At 38.3% G+C, this 19,023-nt stretch overlaps 1 protein-coding gene across 1 annotated transcript in view; it reads right to left on the bottom strand.

Moving 5' to 3' along the window:
* Positions 1-450: 450 nt before the first annotated feature.
* Positions 451-19,023, bottom strand: part of LOC132555317 (uncharacterized) — a 31,464-nt gene continuing 12,891 nt past the window's right edge. Inside the window, exons 2-4 of the mRNA XM_060219673.1 lie at positions 6,324-6,485; positions 4,751-4,903; positions 451-3,343 (exon numbers count right to left, since the gene is read on the bottom strand). Coding sequence (XP_060075656.1) covers positions 3,240-3,343; positions 4,751-4,903; positions 6,324-6,485 — 419 coding nt within the window. The 3' untranslated portion in view covers positions 451-3,239. The remainder of the gene's footprint in view (positions 3,344-4,750; positions 4,904-6,323; positions 6,486-19,023) is intronic.

The following is a 19,023-nucleotide window of genomic DNA, read 5'->3' as shown; positions in this document are numbered from 1 at the left end:
GCTGCTTCCCAGTGCTATATTCTCATTTACGTAATATAAATAGTGAATGGTTGATGCCGACACATCAAGAAATCATAATAACAAAGTTTGGTTGGAAGTTTACTTTTAAAGATATTCCGAGAAAATAAGTGTTACTATTGCGAACGACAACCCATTTTTATATAGATGGTTCTAAAGACTTCATGTGACTGTCCAAGTCAAACTCTGTGAGGGGTGTAATGTGTGCACATGGGACCGTCCAAGTCAAACTCTGTGAGGGATGTAAGGTGTGCACATGGGACCGTCCAAGTCAATCTCTGTGAGGTGTGTAAAGTGTGCACATGGGACTGTCCAAGTCAAGCTCTGTGAGGGATGTAAGGTGTGCACATGGGACCGTCCAAGTCAAACTCTGTGAGGGATGTAAGGTGTGCAAAAAATTAAACGGTTTGAAACATAAAAATAACGACAGAATATTTTTTTCTCTTTTTATTAGAAAGTTACAGCACTTAGCATTACATCCATTGCATATAAGTATAACCCGAACAGCGAGGACACTTCGACATCAGCTACGGTATACCTTGTCATACTGGTGGTGTACAGGTGGTGTGGGATCAGTTTCACCAGTTCTTAAAGATTACTTTAAACAGAAGAAAGAACGACAGCGTATAGATAACACCATTTTGGCTTTGACAAGTAATGATCCGTGGTTCGTTTTGTTAACTCTGGACCAAAACTTGATCTCGCCATCATAAGGCAAGGCTAGACTTTTTTAATCAACGTGGACCAGAGGAGAGTAGTGAGCTTGATTTTTTTTTTCGGTTAACTATTTTAACTCCAATTAATAACGTTATGAATATCATCACAGCATGTTTTAGGAGTGAAAAGGATACGCAAATCAATTTAGCAAATGTACACCGGAAATTGCAACTGTTTGTATAACATGGAAGGTAACCGTGGCTAGTGTCTTAAGCTTATTCAGTGACAACGGTAATACAAGAGCTCGTGTACTTCACGGCCTTCACATAACTATGGTTACGATGTCACCAAGTTGTGTCCTGTTAAAGCACAAAGTTGATAAAAAAATCCCGTACAACGAAATTTCGCTCTTTCACTTGATACGGAAAATGTGAATTTCTCTACCGTCATCCGTAGATAAAAAATGCCGTGAAAAATAACTAAAAAAGAAAAGAAAATTCATTTCAATACCTAATTTTGAATAAAATTTGAGGGAAAACTTCTAAATCTGTAATCTATCCTACCTGAGGAAATTCCAAACCAATTTAAATACAAAAGACGGACAATATCTAGCAGAAATGACGCGGAGAGTACTGTATTGAGTATTATATTTCAGATGGTTATTGCTATAGAATACATCCTAAGTTGATGGGTATACTACTGGGTGAGTATTAACCAGTGTAAATAGTAACTATCCAGTACAATATTACGTCACGTGACCCAAATTCAACGTTATTATTTCTCCACGAGAGAAACATATATTACTCTACATACGAAACGATACAGTCGTCTTTTTCGCGATCATACCGAAATTAATACAATAACATGCCGACGATACATTATCATGCTACTGCGATAAATTTCACACTACCACAGTACTGATGGTCTACAACACTAATAAGGCGCCGATAACGTACCAAATTCCCGCGACAAAGATAAATACATCACCACGGCGTTGTAAATGTGAACACTTGTATTTTCACTCTCGAACTCGTTATGCTATTGCTGTATTGTGTTAATGGATGGATGTAACCGAAGTCGGGTTTGGTGACGTAATCTTCAAATCACTTTTACACAATACACAAATATGCAAAAATAAATATAGAACTTATGATTAATAAACATACACATATACTCAAAAAGAGACAATAGCGCACACCACGTGTTATTTACAAGCCAATCGAAATCTATTGCTAACTAATATGCAAAACGGTCATTTATTCAATTATAAGATAAAGAAGTAACAAACATTCAGAACTTGGAATCTTGTACAACATGGACAGACGTTGGAACTGTTGAGAACCTAATACACAGTTCTGAACTCGAACAAAATCCATATAGTGAAGTTTTTCCTGACATGAAATGTACATTCTCTCTACTCTGTCATAAACGGCGCAATTTTCCATCACGTATTGGAAAATAAACAAACAAATCAATAACTTAAACCCGCCATGCATTGTACATTTTTATAACACATGAGCATATCTAACACTTAAAAACCATATCAGAATCCCACTTGTACGAAAAACAAGCGTTTAATTGACCGCGAAATATGACACAAACACACAGTTGAATGAGATGATGGCATGGACAGTGGTGACTAGAAGAGTGTGAGAGTTATAACACTGGAAATTAGGGGAAATGAATTAAAACATCTTAAATGGTATTAAATAAAATGGAATAAACACAAAGCGTCGATATAACTAGTTGCTGTACTATTTATACACAAATATTGAACTTAACATGTACACTACAGATGCACCGTCTATATACAAGTAATTAATTGAACTCAGGATCAAAATTTGCTGGACATTAATTTGTCTGCCAACCAACCGTTGAAACTGGGCATTCCGCCTAATTCCTGGTGGTCGACCGATTGTGGAGTGGAATTTCGAATCCACCTGTCCCTAAAACAAAACAATCTTTTACTTCCGTGTCATCCGTCATTGACACGTTTATGTCAGTATGGTAAACGTCTTATGTTTGAACTACAAATAGTCTCGTTTTCATACACTCTTTGAAATGAGTTACTACATTCCTATAGTAATCACATGACATGGCCAATAACCTGCTCATGCCATGCGCTATGCACAATAATATGATTCCCGTTACAGTAAGGCGTACACACATTTCCCATCCCTCCCGTGCCTGTTAGCCTAAACTACGTGTAGGTCGATATCTAAGAAATTGTCAGTATATGATACCATACCTATTAGGGCGACTTTACCAATAAAGATAGGGTTTCTGCCGAACCTTGAATTCTGAACAATATGTCTTTTTATAATCGATTTCACAATCCTAATGTCAACCAGCTACACTTATAAATATCTTCAGTTAAAATGTCGTAATTACAGTCAGGGATGATGACAAGTCCCTTGATGATCTCTACATACTGATGGCCGACTCTCCTAAACTACTGCTCGTGGATGTAACCGTCCTGCCCTAGTAGTATCTATTTGTACATATCACCCGTGCATAGAGGAATGATTGAAGAGTTCTGCCTGAATATCTAATCATTTTTATAATTACAAGACAAGCAATGACAATATAAGTGATAAACATGACAATACGCATGACAGGAAGTTGGATGTGGCTGCACTTGTTCCATCGCCCTGTGGTTCGGCTGTAGCTGTAAGATAAAACAAGAGGTTAAAGTTCTATGAACATTTTGTTTATCAAGCCAAACAAAAGTATTTGTCTGGAAAACTTAGAATTAGGACATCCGTCTAAATAAAGAAAGCTATGCACGCTCTAAATTCTAAGAAAGTTCCTAATTGACCTACTCGTTACGGTGTCGGTGTGTCTGACATCCTTATTGACCTACCCGTCACTGTGTCTGACATCCTTATTGACCTACCCGTCACTGTGTCGGTGTGTCTGACATCCTTATTGACCTACCCGCCACTGTGTCTGACATCCCTATTGACCTACCCGTCACTGTGTCAGTGTCTGACATCCTTATTGACCTACCTGTCACTGTGTCAGTGTGTCTGACATCCTTATTGACCTACCCGTCACTGTGTCTGACATCCTTATTGACCTACCCGTCACTGTGTCAGTGTGTCTGACATCCTTATCGACCTACCTGTCACTGTGTCAGTGTGTCTGACATCCTTATTGACCTACCTGTCACTGTGTCGGTGTGTCTGACATCCTTATTGACCTACCTGTCACTGTGTAAGTGTGTCTGACATCCTTATTGACCTACCCGTCACTGTGTCAGTGTGTCTGACATCCTTATTGACCTACCCGTCACTGTGTCTGACATCCCTTTTGACCTACCCGTCACTGTGTCAGTGTCTGACATCCCTGTTGACCTACCCGTCACTGTGTCAGTGTGTCTGACATCCTTATTGACCTATCACTGTGTCACTGACATCACCTACCCGTCACTGTGTCAGTGTGTCTGACATCCTTATTGACCTACCCGTCACTGTGTCACTGTGTCTGACATCCTTATCGACCTACCTGTCACTGTGTCACATCCTTATTGACCTAACCGTCAGTGTCACTGTGTCACATGTGTCACTGTGTACGTGTCTGACATCCTTATTGACCTACCCGTCACTGTGTCAGTGTGTCTGACATCCTTATTGACCTACCTGTCACTGTGTCAGTGTGTCTGACATCCTTATTGACCTACCCGTCACTGTGTCTGACATCCTTATTGACCTACCCGTCACTGTGTCTGACATCCCTATTGACCTACCCGTCACTGTGTCTGACATCCTTATTGACCTACCCGTCACTGTGTCAGTGTGTCTGACATCATTATTTACCTACCCGTCACTGTGTCTGACATCCTTATTGACCTACCCGTCACTGTGTCTGACATCCTTACTGACCTACCCGTCACTGTGTCTGACATCCCTATTGACCTACCCGTCACTGTGTCTGACATCCTTACTGACCTACCCGTCACTGTGTCTGACATCCTTATTGACCTACCCGCTTCTGTTCCTGAGTGTTTGACTTTTTATTTGACCTACCCGCTTATACATACTTTGCCTATTTATAGAACTGTACATGTGCTTACCGACAACAACATTCACGTCTCCTGATTTCTCTGTTTCTTTATCATACTTGGAGGTTGCGTCAGGTTCAGGGGTCGGTGTTGTAACGCCGGGCTTTGGTGTAGTAGGATATCTTATGCAGGTTTCGTTCGACTCCGTCTTGGGGCAAGCGTCCACTGGAAAGGAAAATACACACCGTAGTTTATGTATCCCCATAAAGAAAATTTTGTATCCTCCACACTTTGCTATATAACCTGTCGGTGTTACCTACTTTGACATGTTTCACTAAAATTATCCTCCATTAGGCATCATCCTATAAAAGGAAATTACGAGGGGAAAGACATAATTAATTTTTTAAGTGAGCCGAGTTACAATTTGTGAAGTGAAAACATTTAAAGCCCCAATATACGTAACATTCACCAAAACTTTAGTGTAGAATTGCACATAATTATTGAGATATTCTCTAAGATGTAGTTAAAATTAAGTTATTCAAACAATAGTTACCATGACTTTGTGCATAAAGTATTGATATATGAGCAGTTGAAACTCGCTATTTGTAAACACACCTCCATTTTAAACACGTCGCCATCGAAATTACGATTGTTGTCGAACACGTCGGAAAGTTCATGACCTGATCTCGCGAGAATTGAGGTTTCTACTTAGAGAGGAAGCACATGCAGATATGTCTACGGTAAGTTTTTGTTTACAAACATTGTTTGCGAAGTCTTGTCGTAGACTTGAGGTATTCCTGTGATAAACATTCAGTTTTTTGGGAAATTATTAGAAGGAATAATTAGTTTAGAAACGATATGACGCACAATTATAACGTAAGAATTCAGAACTGGCCTGATGTATGATTGGAAAGAAAGGAAGCGACTGGTGGACGTCTGTACTGTGTCTGCCATGTTTACACACGGAATATACGCATGCGCAATGTCATCGCTACGAGCGGTCATGTATGAATTATTGTGGGTCCCACATTGTTTATTTTCCGATTTTTTCAATTTTTATTTAAATTGAAAACAGTCAGTTTTATTTTGTTTAATTAAAGGAAAGTATTTGTTTTGTTACATATATTACGGGGAAAATAAGGTAAAGTTTGTTTTTTTGATTTTTACGTATATTGGGGCTTTAAAAAAGATCTAAAAACAATAAATTGTCTCAAACTCCTTGTTAAAATAATTCATAAAGATAATAAGTTGAACTTTTCATAAACTTTACCATGTATATCACGTGTGTACTGTAAACTGAATGATGGAGGGCTTTTTCAAATCATGCACATTCTTGAAATAATAATTACCATTTTAATGAACCTTGTAAACACACGTTCGTATTCTCATTGTATCTTTCCGGTGCCTCCATGTAAATCTTTCTTTTAGTCAAATTTTGCTATAGCATATATTTATGATCACAATTTGGTATTTACTTGCGGTTATAAATTTTAAGTTGCAGATAACACTATTGTCCACTAATACAATTATTTCGTCAAGCAAAAGATTTAACAATATGTAATCTCGTATCACAGTCTATGACGTCTATGAATCGCCACGATACTGAATATTTCACTGGTCTGCGGTAGTATCCACGCTCACTCACCGTCCTGAGTAAAGGCTGTACGTTCGATACCACATGAGGCTGCAACTTCGTAAATAACTTCTGCTTCAAATGCTGTGTATCTGAGTTTATAGCCTTCCATAGTTTTCTCCAGAAACATCACGTATTTGTTTCCGATCTCCAATTGCGCAGTCGGACAGTCAGCTGTAGCAGAAACAACACAGTACATAATTAATCAAAATTAGAGGTTCATGTTGCAGACATGCATCGTATTTAAAAGTGCTATAATAATCAAGTTCATTGATTATGGTTACATTTAAGACACCTATAATGAGTTGGTTACAAACGTTTGACGGTATATTTTCGGCGAAACGGTCACAATGGCGGTACCTTATCACCGTTCATTTGACTACAATTATGACGTCATGGACACTTGAGCAGCATTTCATACTGTGATGTCACCATATGTTTAGCATATGCGCAGATCACACGACTGGCGTTGTAGTTTAGTTAATACACTAATGTCGTGTTTTTTTAGTATGTGCTATCATTAGACTTGTGAAAAATAACTGACGTCATGTCATGTTAAATGTACTTGCATGTTTTTTTATGACGTCACAATTAGGACACTACATAAACAGCATGTATTGTACTGATGACTTTGACTCATGGGTATACATACAAATTTGTCATGTTGTTAACATTTAACGAAACTGTCGATTATTGACAACAATCTATGAAGAGGGACCTGAGAAAGTATATTTTCTCAGCAGAATTAGTCATAGGCTTTGTAAACAAGGTAAAACTTGTTTATCCCAGTTTATCAAAAGGCGGCCGTGCATCGACCGTGTCGACATAACCTGCCTATTAAAGATGATGATTAAACTGCTTATGATTCTGAAAGACTTGTTTTTGTTATAAACAGTCTGCTTCAAAAGGATCACTGTCAAGCAGCTCGCATGTCTTACCGTCCTCGGTATACTGTGAAATGTAGAAACACACGGAGACGCCGGTCTCAGTACATTTTTATAACTCATGTTATTATCATCTTTCACGAGAATCCCTCTTTGACTGCACTAATCCATTGACCTATAGAGTATTACCATGGAGATATATTGACGTCTGTCCTACAGTCCGCGTGACTTACTCGTCCAAGTTCCCCGGGGAGCAGGATTTACATATATATGATAGAACTGAGGCCTATAATCTCCAGTTAGAGATTTCCATCAGAATCACACGCCGGTATCTATTTCAAATACAAAGTCATTTACAAATGAAATGAAGTCCGGCTTTGACCGACCTTGGAGCTAAAACCGAGAACTATTTCCAACCTTATAATTGAAATCTTCCAAGACAGCCCAAGATGACAGTTGATATGGAAACAAAGAGAGTGTAATTACGTGCTAAGGAATTGTACTTTGGTTAAGTCATGCGAATATATCTCATTGCACTGGAGGTAATATCGACTTAAACAGGCTTGCGATGAAGATGAAAAACGATCATAGTAACATTCACAATAATTCTCTTTCATCCTTGTTCATCAACAGTCCCGACAACCACCATCAACCTTTCGTGCCAAACATTTTCCCAATCATTCTTGTAAAGTGTTATCAATCAACAACGCCAGAATCCTTGGTTCTGCAAAGCTTTCCAGGGACCATGGACACGGAGCCTCTTGTTCTGTTTCCAAGGAACGGTGACACGGAATACTTGGTTTTAAAACACAACAACGATTCCTTTGTAAAAGACATCTGGGATCGAATGGGATTGTTTGATGTCGAACCAGCTGTTCCATAAACTTACGACCAGATATTTCATCACAGAAATTATAAACGTCCTTTCAGTCCGAGTAACGACATAGTAATGATGATATTACAAAAGCGTGGCGTTTAGAGTGCGTTTATAACCATCAGTTTTACTGATACCTCAAATATGACGAAACTTTGATATACTAGTATAATACTGCTGAAATGGTTTAGTTCCAGTTCCCTTCATTAAAGCATTTCTTACATAATGATTCCTTGTTACGCATAGATTAGAGGCATGGATGTTATACGTTTAAAATTTTAAGGAATATTACAGATTTAGTCCTATCCTATCTCCCTTGTAGGGGTTTCGCTTCTTCCCACCACCCCTTCATTCACTACGTGGAGCTGTGATCTATCCGCTTATCAGCCAATCGAACACAGGACACACAAAATTACATCTTTGTCTTTGTTTCCCTGGTGGCTTATATCTAGCGATATCTAGCATTTGATACCGAAATATACAACAACAACAACAACAATAACAAAACAATATTTAAAAAGTAAATAAAAAATAATTCAAAAAGGAAAATCAGACTATACGGCCATATTTGAAGGTAAAATAAGAACTGTCAGAGTATCATTGGATAATGGTTGATTCTCCAGTGCAACAACAGCCAACCCCCCCCCCCCCCCCCACACACACACACACCACCATCCTCTCTACCGCATTCTAACTGGCCTAATCAGTTTAACATTTTAGTGGTATTTGAGGCGCGCGTCAATTGTCCTCCCATCGCGTTGGTTTTATATCTTGTTTTGTCATCGCTACATTCCGAAATACCATCTCTTATCTCTGCTTTGACATGTTTTTTATTTATAAATTCGACTGTGTTTATTTACATTGCCAGTGCCCAGACATTGGGTGTTGGACCTGTAGAGATGTGTGTTCTACAATCCTCTGTGATATAAACCATGGTAAGCTGTGAACTCTCCGACTGTCAGCCTATCGGGACAGACAAAATTATATCTTCATGAAACTGACACGTTAAAACAAGTATAATTAGACCTCAAACAACACCACGATTATAACTACACATAAAAAGGGGTATGTGTTGTATAAATCCTCCTCCCATTAGGTATTTGAGACAACTTTACAGTTTTTATGTAGCTATTATACTCCTTTGGCCAAAAAACGGCTGTTCATGATAGCTTTGCTTAAATTGCCAAAGTAAAAGAACGGTGTCATAAACCTCAACTGATTAGTCTTTTTATTTATTTCCTCGTTCCAAGTCCATATTTTATCTCTTTTGTGATATTGTATATCATTTGAATAGGTTGTTAAAGGGGAGAATGTTGCCGGGGAGACGATGCGGAAAAAACCCTCAATTTATTCATATTACTAATTAATAACATGTAGTATTTCCTTTCTATTCATGAAAGGAAATAAAACGAAGCCGAGGAAAATAAGTTAGAGTACGCATCCTCGAAATCTGACCTAATTTTAATACGAGAGTGAATCACCCTTTCGTTGTATTTCAGCAGCGGTCATCGCCGGCAGACCTAATGACTATAATCCACGATGTCGCAGATTTTTGTGTATTTCGCTCTGCAGCCGTTAGCATTGTTCTCGGTGACCAGCGTGCGACCGTCAAGTAGTTGTTCTGTTTAATTAATCACATTTACCAAAGCCTTCAAACCCCTTTAAGGTCTTAGAAACACCGTATAACTACCAATCAATGTCTTCATACCAGCGACCGATCTGCAATGACCGATATTTTCTACGCCCTTCTCGTTGACCTAAGACCTCTCAGGAAAGGTCAAAGTTGAAGACTCCACGCGTGTTTTAAGTTCCATATGAACATATGTCGGATCGGAGTCCCTAACAAAATCCGGGAACAGATAGAATTACGATTGACATAACTATGATCATTGAGGTCAAAAGTTCAGCCACAAAACTGGTTATCGTTATCTGTGAAGACAAAAGACTTACTATATTACATATGGAATGTACCGAATGTCAACCTATCTGTGTGTAGACTAGCTCGACAGTTAACACACATCCATCACTCCTCTACATACGTATCTAGTTAGCGGTGCAATCTTTCATATGGTTTGTTTAATCCCATTGGTATCTTTTCTAAAATGTGTTCCGGGTTCGTGAAAAGCCTGTATTGGAGAAGAGCTGGGCGAGAGTGAGTACGTACTGCTCATACATATAATCAGAGACGCGAGATACATATACTCATCGTCCCTGATATTAAAAACGAGGCAGATTTCTCCGCCTAAAATCCGTCGTAATAAAAACAGAAAGTTATGTAGCGATGTTTTGTTTGTTGGTGATGTCTATGTATGGGGTACAGAAACACGCACAACTTCTCAGTCATCACATAGAGAGATGAACGTGCGACAGATTGTACGATTACGGGTGGGGGAAGTTTTTTACTAGTACTCGGCGCAGGATAAACATGTCCAATCGACTTATAATAGTCAGCGCACATGTTGTTTGAAGTACAGAGGTCTACCGACTGATGGCTGATAAGCTACCAACCTTATCAGCCCAGGTATCGGGCATTGTTTCTTCTTTGTGTGAAGGTTTTGGACACGAAAGTAGTCTTCAAAAGATTGCTGAGTGCATACACCAGAAGTGACAGCTGATGGAATCTTCGGTTCTCTACCGGGCCTCCCCGATCTTTCTGAATCACGTGCTACCACTATTGAAACTGATGCCTCTTGTCACTTTCACTTTGAAGAAATGTTTTACAGGAAGCATATATCAGTCAGAGCGGAGAGTTGCCAGGCGTCAGGAGAGTAAGTACTGTAGTAACACCGCAGAGTAAAAAAACAGAGACAGGAATGACATAACTAGAGAGTTGTCAAAAAAAATGTGTTATTACCAGACGATGATTCGGAACATGCATTTGACCACGAGAGATTCTCTCTTTTTTCGCAGAAAAAAATAAACAACTTTTATGCCTTTCAAAACGGTTTAGTAACAAAAACATAGTGTTGCCCTGAATAGCTGTGAACACAATTGTTTAAACCGAAAACAAACCTAGGTCGATAGCCAACAGTCCTTCTCCTTAGCAGTAGCAGTTTTTTTTTTCCATGGTGAGACCTTCTCCTGAATCAGATGATTTCCATGTGTTACTGTCATCGCTTTACTAGGAAATAGCATGATCATAAACGACGTGTCAGTTTTAGCCAGGTGTCACGCTAAAATCCCATTCTCTCTGTCCAAGTATTTTAATATTTGCTGACTCATACCTGCCAACAAATCTGTACTTAATACTACACCAAGCTATACATATCTATAACAGTTTCTATTCTGCAAATAATACATAGATGCGTGCAACACTGCTTCATTCTCAGTTAAACATTTCACTGGTGGTAACGTAAGCTTTCCCACTCATTCTCCGCTAGACGTTTCATTAAAGATGTACGGTAATAACAATGCGTTCTCTCAATATATAGACTTGCCTAAGTCTTTTACATATTGAATTTATAAATGACACTGAGTCCTATAATAGTGATGATAATTCTGATCTCTTCAGTATATCGGATTTTTCACAGAAATGGGAGATAATGAATAAACTAGTAGAGAAATGCAGTGACTATTTCTTGTAAACGTATGGGTTGGTAAGTAATCTACTTGTTATCACGCTAGTTTTCCGAAAAGCAAAACAACGGTTACCATAATCGACTTTTATTAGACGATGTATTCGCCAAAACATTCGGTGACGATTAAGTTAGGAGCAACAATGTAATTTGTTTCAAAATCCATTACCATAACTTGTAAAAAACTGCTGTAAGACAGTGTTTTTTACCGCATCTAAAACCTCTGTAGATGCATACCAAGGTTGTAAATGTCTGTAGGATACCACTTTTACTGATGAGTTTACTTTGGTCAAAATAACTTAATAGAATACCGACTTGAAAACATTTTAAATTCTCGATAATACAGAGATTTACAATGATAACTTTAAAAAGTACAAGGATGCCAAGACAAGGTATTCTTAGAGGTTATTTAACTAATAATCATGTTGTATACAGGTTAAAACCAATTTAGTGTAGGCTCTCAAAGAGAAAAACGCGCTAGTAGTTTCCAAATGTAAACGGTAGATAAGAATCCATGAATTTACACACAAAGTCAACGGTTTCAACATCAGGTAAAGGAAGATCAGATGAGGTAAACAGTCTCTAAAATGAAATATACATGTACAAGTAAAACGAGACTTTGTGACGGAAATGCAAACTAAGCTGGTCATTTGTCCGTTTCAAGGCCGGACAACTCGTGAATACACCAATTTATACACTTTTATACATAAAACATTTGTAAAACTTATGTAATACTTTTGTATAAAACGCTGAACAATGGGGAATTAAATATTAAGTACAAATTGTAATTTATTTTGTTGTGATGTTACTAAACACTACTTAGACGTACGTAGAATGAATGTCGTGCACGATACATGCAGCTTACGTGTGTACGCGTGGAGGCTACGCGTGGATGTGTTTTCTATTAGGGTAGCTAATTGGTTTTGTTGGTCTAGAGGAGCGTTCCTAATCGACGCACCACACGACTGCCGTACATAGCCTACAGGTAATGCATGTGCACAAACACAGATACATTGAAGCATCCTCCGGTAAACACCGTGCAATTTTTAGCAGAGCTATGCACGCTAATCATTCCAACTATCCTCATGTCAATGGAGGAGGGACGGTTCTAATGTAGATTCCCTAACTTCATTAACCTAATTCTCTCTCACAGACTGTACTAGTATACCGTAGTGATGCTAATTATACATAATAATTAACAAGCCAATTTACTGTTTCTATGCCTGTATAATGTGACTATTATAACAAAACGTTATATATCCTTCAGCAAAGAGACTACATTAACAATACCAGCAGTTCTGATGGATCAGATGTAAATTACGAGTGCGAAGTCAAAATGGCACGTGCAAGTAGCACATGTTTTAGTCGTCTGTGTAGTGTCGTCTTAAATTTCACTTTTAACAGCTTGATAAGATATAGACTTTAAGGTGATATGAACAATATTTAAATTTCGCCACGATTTATATTCATGAAACCGTATCGGCTTTTTACGATGTGCATCTGTCACACCGGACTCTCTAACGACACGACATACCCAACCTATTCGACGGCACAACATACACACCAGTCTCCATGAAGACACGACATACAACAGGCTCCCTGACGACACAACATACAGCAGACTTCCTGACGACACAACATACACCAGTTTCCCTGACGACACGACATATACAGGGCTCCCTCATGACACAACAGAGACCATGACCCTAATGACATGACATACACCTGTTTCCCTGCGATGACATACTGGTTATACTGCGGCAATGGCAACAATTTGTATAAATATGTAGGGAAACAATCGTATTTATGTAATTCATCCAATTTGAAAACTTTGATATAAACACCTAAACCTTTTCCCGACACTGATTTATACTCTTAAACCTTCTGCCGACACTGATTATGCTCACTAAGTTCTTTACGGCACTGATTTATACTCTATAATTATTCTGACGAAGACCCGAGGCTTGCTTGGATCGTACAAGTACATGAATGTAATTATCTCATTTCTGCCAAAAATATTAGCGAAAAAACGCGGCACGCGTATCTATAAACAATGTGGCATTATTACCCAATCTAAAGATTTTGATATTTTAGTCTGCGTTCTATCCGTAACTCATTGATTGAGTCCGTCTAGGAAAGCTGATTCTGGAGATAGTTACATCCGTGGGGAGACCTGGAAATAGTCGGGAATATCTGATAACGGGGTCACGTGATCACAGACGTTCCTTATGACTACGGTATCCATGGGAAACTCATTCCACAATCTATTCGTTCTATGTGTCCAGCCATTAAACACAATTGCACCAGTTGCGTAATATCTATAAAATCAACAAAATATAATGATATCAGAAAAAAATCTTTCAAAATTACAAAAATCGCTAAGAGATATACCCTTACCGAGCCCCGCACACTAATAGAGTGCGTCCATCATTTTTGAATATGACACACGTCCCGGGACGGATCAATATGAATTGTGTAACCAATTATCTCTCACATTGATAGGGTCTGGCAATTCAAATGTTATGATATACAAAACTGCAGACAACAGTCGTCCTAAACTGTATTCCTCCGCACGCTCTGCTGCCCACTCACAACCTTTTCACCACAGATCTGCTATATCAAGTTGCAATTTTAATACGATATTGTCACGAATGTCATTACACAATTATCTGTATTTAAAACACAATGATTTCATTGTTTAACGTCTTTTATGTGTAATACAATGCTACACAATATTCTGTCAAAACGGTACAGCGCATTATATATAAAAACGTATATTTCCTTTTACTTATTGTAAAACCGCCATTGGGAAGTTGCACATTGTGATCGGATGGCAGTCACTAACATGTCAGTTTCGACAGCTTTCCTTCAACCTCTTCCATTCATATTCGAGATAATTCAGACCCGTAGCTCGTCCCTTGATAAACGTCAAATGTACAACATTCATAATTATCTTTGTCAGTGTAATTGTATAGCGCTCTGTAATTGAAACCAAAATAAGGGTTAGGATAGCGGAATGATAGGAATTTAGTCAAACCCGAACGATCTCTAACAGACCACGACTTTTATATAGCCCCTTTATAGTTAAAATGAATATTCGTCTCGAGGTGTAGGTTTACCATACTGAGCGAGTTTTTCTTTACTGGGTATCGTCTTTCTACACATTAAAGTCTCGGGTAAGATCTTGCTGTTTCATATGTATGAGAGGTTTTTTTTATTTATTTTTTCCTTCTTAAATACTTATTACTCTGGTCGACAGCTTGGTTTCTCCTAACTTCCTGTACAAAATTACATGTACGGACGAATGCAAAATGTAGTGTTGGACACACTAAAGTATAATTCTTAAGACATTTACACAGTCATCTCAACAATAGATATGAAAACCGGATGTATATAAAGCAATATGAAAACAGCATCATCTTTTCAAAACGTGCACATGACACAGATCAGTGCCGACATATCGTGCAATGGTCGAGGTCCCCATGCGTTTGGCATCGACGCAAAAAGTGTCACTATGACGTAACGTCTACAAGTCGGACGCGAACTTTAACCTTAGACAACGTAAAGGACTTTATCATGATAATAAACGGTTCTTTTGGTGTGCGGGAGACAGAAGATACGGAAGCTGGCAATGTCTAACACAATTACATCACAATGGTATTGACTAGCACAGAAAGCACTTTTACCATATATATTGAAATAAAAAATATGAGCAAATTATGATGACTCGACATTTTTATCGCTTTGTTGGACGGTGTTCCCGCGATAGCCAAGTGTATGAATATCATCTACCAAAGTGCCAAGGAAAACATCAATGTAAGCCTTCTGCTTTGTCTCCAATCCCCCATTTCCATCTGATCATGGGCTAGCGTATCCATCGAACGACTAGGACAATACCAATTTATATCGTGCAACAACTTTATTACAAGTGAGAACATTCTGAAGTAGGACAATGGGATAGAGACCGGTTCTCGAGTCACGGTGTGGAGTGTTACAATATCTATTATAAGACATCCCTAAATGATGACACCGCCTAAACCTCTGTACGTCAACTTTAGAACACAGATACGTGATGTCTAAGATACAGATTCCAGTTGGGAAGCGCCATTTCCTTATTGCTAAGAATCTAGTAAACAAATAATATTCCTGAAAGATTTCCAAGAATGACTAACTTGTCTAATCATCGTTTAAATCCTTAGAATATTTTCCCTCTTAATGCCAAGAACACCCCCGCTTAAAGCCAAATAGTAATCTAGTATTCATCGACCAAACATCTACTTCATTTTTTGCTGTAATACCTCCTCCATGTACACACATTTCCCCACATATGACTTTCTAGGTCGGCCCTCGTCTAGTCCTCTACTGTTCCTCGTGTGTAGTACCAAACAGTACACCACATATTATGATGAATTCTACAGACTCCTATTACTTAACGAGCTCGTGCTAACTTTTGCTCACTGCCAAGTTTTCTCTATATATTGTCTTAATAGTTGTCCAAGTCCACAATGCGAGGCACTAGACATTGCTCAGAACCGCGTCACAAACATCGATCTCGTATGTTCAATCTGTCACCAAATGGTATTCCCAATGTGTAAAATTGTGAGCGAATTTCATTGTAGAATGGCCGTCGTGTGCAATATTACCATAAAGAGGAATGGTGACTAGGTATTTGGCCATCAAGTGTCCATAGATTAACAGTTTTGTGACAAAACCAGGCGGTGCTTACTTTTACTGTATTCAGTTTCCTTCAGTACAAACTTTCCAAAGAGGCCGAATAGGTATGTATGTTCACACGTAACTTAGATAATATCTGTGAACTTTTATGAGAAATACAAGCTTGTAGTCTCTCTCAGAAGATTGTATTATTCGACATATAATGAAGACTTTAAAGAAACATTTCAGTTTGGACCAGGTTTAACCTAAACAGTCTAGATTGATTCAAACTGTATATACATTCATTCTAGCATGTGTTTCGTAGTAAATCAAAACATCACAATCCTGTAGAAGACAAAAATGTCTTGCATATCTGAACATTCACTCAAAGTAATTTATTACAACAAATATTAAAAAAAACAGTCATTTCTGCATGCCACTACTGACCAAATATCAAACTAATGATAGTCTTTATTGTTCTGGAAAATTGTTGAAATGTCTGAACATATATGACCCCTGGAAACTTTTACATGTAGGTCAAGGTTATTACTAAGAACAAATGAGTAGTATTTTCTTTAAGAGGGTTACTACCACTATGTCAAGACCCTTTTCATCTTCTTTCAGTTTGTTTGTGAGTGCACTTTCTATAGTTTACCCTGTATGTATGTATAAAGCTACTTTTTAACGCTTAATTGCCGTAGTAGGCTGTACGATCACGCCTAACTGCTCCCTAATCTCCTACATCGAACACAGCTCGTCAGGGGAAGCAATCAATGGAGTGTTACATTTGGCGCAATATCAAAATCACTGTTACTGCCAGGCTGTAAACGAGGAGAGTTCCGTTTGTTCATACACGTAAAAGTCCACCCGTCATGGCGTTAAAGTGATAGCGACTGATTGGTCGGGTTAGTTGTACTGAGATGTTAGAGATGAAGAAGAAAGGCATCGATCATAAACGGGAATGCATTATACAACATAATCACATTGCAGTTACAGACAGAGAAATATTGTTGGTTACTACCGTAATTCATGGGTACTTCAGCGGCAGAATGTCTCCGACCCCTCACACAAAAAAAATGTAATTAATCGGTCAATGACGGTCCGGGGATTCCTCCGCCACTAACGTGTAATACACCTTCGCACTCAAAAAGAGTGCACATATCAGTTACCACGAAGAGTGCGCGTACTTTTTTTTTCAATGTTTAGTCGATTTAGGACACATCTAAGCTCCATTTTGACTTTGATCAATGCTAACATCGTCGATAAAACAAGATTGCGCATGCTTGGTCCCAACTAATCTCAATTAAACAGGGCTTTTTTCTCCTCAGATAAATCAAGGAATGGGGAGGATGTGAAGACATGACATGTAAGTACAAAGCGACCAGAACAGGAATCTCAATGTCTCGTATATCCACATCTTACAGACGAGTCCGTTTTTATAACAGTGAATAATTTCCAATGCATACATCCATCAATGAATCCGTTGGAAACTCAACAAATGAATTCTTGTTTGTTGTTTATTTTCGTAACATTAGCTGATGTTTGGAAAGATGTTTGCTTTGAACAAGGAAGTTATTTTCAAATTGAGCTAGACACGGCAGCTTTAGGCCACAAACTGTAAGTGATAAAGACTGTTTTAAGAAAAGAGTGCTTGTGCAAACACCGAAAGTCGATTTCATGTATTCATTCATTTGAGGAATCGGCGCCAATTTAAACATTCTCAGATCGTAATCCAAAAACATTGTCGTATTTAAAATTCTGGCGTTTGTTCTAGTTACTTAACATTTTTGCGTATTTTGAGAAATGCTGGCATTCGATCGGGGCACTGTCGACGTAGCCGTTAGATATATGAACAAACCTCGTCCATGTTGGGGTAGTGAAAATGAGAAATAGAAACACTCGGGGTTTTTTCTGGGTAGAGCATTATACACGCATACCGTGCAGTGGCGCTTGTTTTACCCTGCTACTTGACAGCCGGTAATACACTTAAAGCACACCTGGCGCGAATAGAGCCTAGCCATGTTACAATCGCATGTTTTACATTTTAGCACCAATAAGCACGATTAGTGTCTTCGTGTTTTCCCGTTTTTAATGTCAGGTCTATACAGAGTGTTCTTCTCAATAACAATGCTTGCATTTTTGGCATAAACAACGGTTTCTTTAATGCGCGATGTAATTCATTATGTAAAAGGTCGTTCCAACGTAATAGGTTTTTCAACTTGTCCTTGCAAAGCTGTGTTTAATCAGACCATCTTGACGACGCTAAATTGTTCTATTTTTCTTAGTTAGTCCCTTTTTATAATTTTTACTGTATTTTAAAACAGACTTTGCCCTGATTACTGAAAATTTATTGTCGGTGGATTTGTTATAAAAACAACACAAATACCAATGCTAGATGTAAATGTTTACACCAAAGATTCGCCAGTATATTTCAGAAGGAAAATCTACAATATCATTTAATTCTAATTGCTAACATAAAGAATTTTTCTACAGTTATATATATAAAGACTATTATAAGATATTGTCTGTTCTGTACAAAAGGTGATGTAATCCTCTACTTCCTTGAATGAAACCATATAAATAACTCGACATGCCATAACGTTTGGATGACGTCCAAAATCATTGACGTGACGTAAGTCAATCCAGTGCCAAAATGACGTCATGATATCGGGAATTTATCAAGAATCTCCCGTCACAGAAATCTGTAACACGGAGGATTTATTAAT

This window comes from Ylistrum balloti, unplaced genomic scaffold (genome assembly GCF_031769215.1).
Source record: "Ylistrum balloti isolate Yb309-2 unplaced genomic scaffold, AGI_CSIRO_Ybal_v1 Utg370470, whole genome shotgun sequence".
Classification (NCBI taxonomy): Eukaryota; Metazoa; Mollusca; class Bivalvia; order Pectinida; family Pectinidae; genus Ylistrum; species Ylistrum balloti.
The sequence above is the reverse complement of the archived record's forward strand: the minus strand, read 5'-3'. Positions and strand labels throughout refer to the sequence as shown.